This window comes from Penaeus japonicus, unplaced genomic scaffold (genome assembly GCF_977035675.1).
Source record: "Penaeus japonicus unplaced genomic scaffold, GWHDUDI00000001_assembly GWHDUDI00000030, whole genome shotgun sequence".
NCBI lineage: Eukaryota > Metazoa > Arthropoda > Malacostraca > Decapoda > Penaeidae > Penaeus > Penaeus japonicus.
This window is the reverse complement of record NW_028234432.1, coordinates 34,981,958-34,986,957: the sequence shown is the minus strand read 5'-3', so window position 1 is coordinate 34,986,957 and position 5,000 is coordinate 34,981,958. Positions and strand designations below refer to the sequence as shown.

The window sequence follows — 5,000 nt, the reverse complement described above, 5'->3', positions numbered from 1 at the left end:
TTTTTATTATTCCGATTATCAAAGCTAAGTCCTTATCTTCCTACACACTCACGCTCCCCATTTTTCCTCGCCTCAATGCTAATTCTCCCTTGCGATTATCTATTTCCTTGCAGCCTGTCTGTTTCTTCAATCTCACCTCTTCTCTACTCGTCTTAATTTAATTCCTGTAGGACTGATTATTCTCTTTTCTCCTCTCTCTCTCTTCTCTCTCTTCACGGATAACCTTTTTCCGAAGGATTCTCAAACAAAAGGTGCGTTGTTCAAAGATAATGTAGCATTACGAATCCATAAGGGAAGGTAATGCATACGCCACAGGTAAATCCACACCCTCCCACAACCACGCACACACCATACACAATTACAACATAACAACATTACCACACCCACACACACCACACCACACAACCCACCTATCTTATATATATAGTATATATATATCTAATATATAACATATCTCAGTCAAAGTATACATATATATATATATATATATATATATATATATATATATATCAACAAATCACATTTACTTTAATATGCATGTAGAAACGATTATATATAGGTGTATGTCCCGATTTCCACAGCATCGAGCACCAGCGCCACCAGGAAAACATTCTTGAGAGCGGCTGTCGCCTCGAGCAAGTATCTTACCGGCTGGACAAAGCCGAGACCCAAGGTTGAAATTCAATACTGTGAGATCCCGAGGTTGTACAGAGGGTGGGTATAGGGTGTAAAGCTTATAGGTCATATTTGCGACCTGAGACAATTTGTTTTCGGAGTAACTTAGTTTCTTTCAAAGGCATTTTGTGTGAGTTTTTGGTTATTTGCCATCGTTATTCTTGTGAATGTGGATGAGTTTGGATGCAACGACCATGAGGAGAATCTTTCCTTCCAATTGTGAGTATTCAGGTCACAGGAGCGTCTGGAGATGAGAGTCTAGATTTAATTTAATGTCAGAAAATTAGGCTTTAAAAATGATGCACGTTCCCTAGCACAGTGGAGGTGTGAATGGCCGCAGTTACTTACATTATAACTGGTATTATCCGGAGCCTAATACTATTTTACCGCTTTAGCCTTTTAGTATATTCTGCCAACAGATGTTTGATTGTTTCCCCTCTCTACTACGTGGCACTATTCGTGACGTGTACTGTGGGCCAGTCTGGCACTGTCCTCTTCCCCTTTCCTTCACACTGCGTCTTAAGAAAAGGCGTGAGTGAGGCAACGTTTACGCGTAATTTTGCCTTTTGGTTTGCAAAAATGCTTGAGTTTCTTGTTCTTTCACGACAGGTCTAATCAGATAAAGGAAACATTCATCACATCTGGTTTAAAATTCGGCTTGTTTATAAGAAACTGGCAACCGCCTATGCATCTGCCGTTTCCATTACAGGGAGACGTGAGTTACCAAACCAAGCATTATTTTTGACGTTTTAATTTTTAGCAAGTGCACTAAATTTTCCTGTGAAACACATGTGGCATGGGTAAATAGCCTTCGTGTTCGCACAAATGTCCTAGCACGCCGCAGTGATGTCAAAGCAACCGAAAAACTCCAAGAGACTTCAACTCGCTATGTAAATTATCAAATTTACAACATCGAAAAATACCAAAATAACACACGGAATTACACCAAATCAAAAGTATGCCACACACCTAGTTGAAAACCAAGGGAAACGCCGCCAAAACATCGAAAAGTGCCGACAGACATATGGCAGTGTGTGGCACGCCAAGCGGGCATGCGGGGCGAGGTCCTGCGTGCGGCCTCTTCACTTTCCTCCTGTCCTGAGCCAACCGAAGTCATCTCCAAGATGACGGGGACTTATTTCTTTCTGGTTGTGATCTCCCTCTCGTGTCTTTGGGTTAATGTCGTAAGCACCCCCGAGAAACCGTACTTATCCTACGATTTCTTGTATAACGAAGGCGTTTCCAAGTACCAAGAAGAGAACTGGGAGGAATGTGTTAAGAATCTGGAAGACGCCCTGAGCGACTGGCACTGGTGGAAAGGACATGAAAACATGCCAAAGATAAGTTAAGACCGCAAGAATTAGGTGATGTAATCCATCGGGAAGTCATAAACCTTCACTAGTGACACGTTGCGGCCGCCTCGGCTTATTTGAAACCCATCCAGGTCGAGGCACCCTTGCTACGTGGCCGTCAAGGATGAATCACTTCTCAAGATATTGTTAATAACGTCAAGTGATGTCAGGGCCCTCCCACTCGCGCGTCCCGTGGAGGCCGTAGCTGTCATGGTTAGGCTTTTCGGCTGAGACATGCTTTACGAGGCGCACTTATTTTCTCATAGCGTTTTTTTTTTGTTTTTGTTTTTTTGTTTTTTTGATAACTGGTTAAAGAAGTTTGTAGTGATTACACACTCACGATGGGGAGGGGGGAGTTTGGTGTAGCTGAGAATTTATATATAATATATATATATATATTATATAGATTTAAGGTTGTTTGTTTGGGTGTGGAGAGAGTGATATAGAATTATATGTTAAATTTTATATAGATTATATGGGTGAGGGGTATATGTATATATATATGTTTATATATATATATAATATATATATTTATAGATTTGAGGGATATAATTTTATATATATTAGAGCGTTTGAGGGGTGAGAGGCGAGTCTGAGAGGAAAGATATATATATATTGCTATAATATATATATATATATAATATATTATATTATATATATATATTTTAGATATATTATATATAGTTTATATAAATATATATATATATATATTAGCGTTATTAATATATAATTATTTATATATATATATATAATATATTATTTATATATATATATTTATATATATATATATATTATATAAACTTTATTATATATATATATTTATATATATATATATTTATATATATATATATTATATATATTTTATATTTATATATATTATAAAAATTATATATATATTATAAAATATATGATTATATGTAAGTTTTATGATATGCATATGGTATACATATATATATGTTTTTTTTTTTTTTTTTTTTGTAATTTTATTAATGAATATGAAATGAATCTCTCTCTCTCTCTCTCTCTCTTCGCTCTCTCTTCTCTGCTTCTCTCAGACCTCACTCTCTCTCTCTCTCTCATCTCTCCCACTCTATATATATATTCTATTATATATATATATATATATATATTATATAATATATATATATATACATATATGTTTGTGTGTGTATGTGTGTGTGTGTGTGTGTATGTTTGTGTGTGGTGTATGTATGCATGATTCTATAAATAAATATATATATATATTATAATATATATATATATCTATTTATTATATATATATATATACATATATATATATAAATATTATATATTTATATATATTATATATATATATATATATACACATACATATGTGTATGTATATTTTTTTGTATATATGTATATATATAATTTATATATATATATATATTATAGATTATATATTTATATATTTTTTATTTATATATATAAGTTACACACAACACACACACACACACACACAACAGTTATATATATATATTTATATATATATATTTATATATATGTACACACACACACACCACACACACACCACACACATATAAAATTATACATGTACTACACACAAACACACACCACACACACACACATATTATAAATATACTTTTTTTTATTTTTTAATTATATTTCTATATATATATTTATATATTTATATTTTATATATATATAATATATATATAATATATATATATATATATATATATATTTATGTTATATATATATATCTATATATATATAATATATATATTTCTTATATATATATATTTGAATGTAGTCATGTATATACTAGATAAATATTATATATATATATATTTGGTATATATATATTATTTATATTATTTTTATTTATATGATGGATGAATGTATATATATATATATATATATATATATTATTTTTATGTTTTTATGATATATATATATATGTATTATAATATATATATATATTATATATATATTATATATATATATATTTTTATATATATAGATATATATATAATATATATATTTATATTAAATATGTATGAATGATGTATAAATATATATATATATATATATATCTTATTTAGTATAAATATATAATAATAATGTATATATAGAATATATATATAAATACTATTTATATATACTATATATATATATATATATATATATATATATATGAATCATGAATCACAAAAAACACAGTAACGTGCACATAACAGAATTAATAACACTAAAAAAAGGAAAAACCTCGCCCCGCATGACCTTTCTTTTAGAAGGGCCGTGGCAGTGTTTTTGGATTATATTATTTTATATATATATATATATATTTATCTATATAATATATATATATATATATATATATATATATATTATATATATACACCACACACCACACACACACACACCACCACACACACACACACAACACACCACACACACACACAACACCCACCACACACACATATATTATATATATATATATATATATATACAATATATATATATATATATGTATAATATATACATATATACATATATACATAAGTATACAATATATATATATATGTATATTATATTATATATAATATACATAAACATATAAAATATATATAATATATACATTATATATATATATATGTTTCTTTATATATATATATATAATATATATATATATATATATACAATATATATTTTAACACATTACACCTATATACATATTTATATATATATATATATATTATATATATTTATATTTAATATATATATATATTATTTATATTATATATATATATATATATATATAAAGTATATATACAAAACAATACCTTCACATATAAGCACACATTCACATCGAACAAATACAAACACAAACACAACATGCACACTTATGCTAACACACCAATCTTATCATTTAGTTAAGCTATATAATAATAATGAGGACATGTTTTTTAAGCCCCACTACTCTTCCAG

General features: G+C 28.6%; 1 protein-coding gene across 1 annotated transcript in view; it reads left to right on the top strand.

The window, feature by feature from the left end:
• The first annotated feature begins 1,707 nt into the window (after positions 1-1,707).
• LOC122264075 (prolyl 3-hydroxylase 1) overlaps positions 1,708-5,000 on the top strand; it is a 23,576-nt gene continuing 20,283 nt past the window's right edge. The window contains exon 1 of the mRNA XM_043032775.2: positions 1,708-2,014. Coding sequence (XP_042888709.2) covers positions 1,728-2,014 — 287 coding nt within the window. The 5' untranslated portion in view covers positions 1,708-1,727. The remainder of the gene's footprint in view (positions 2,015-5,000) is intronic.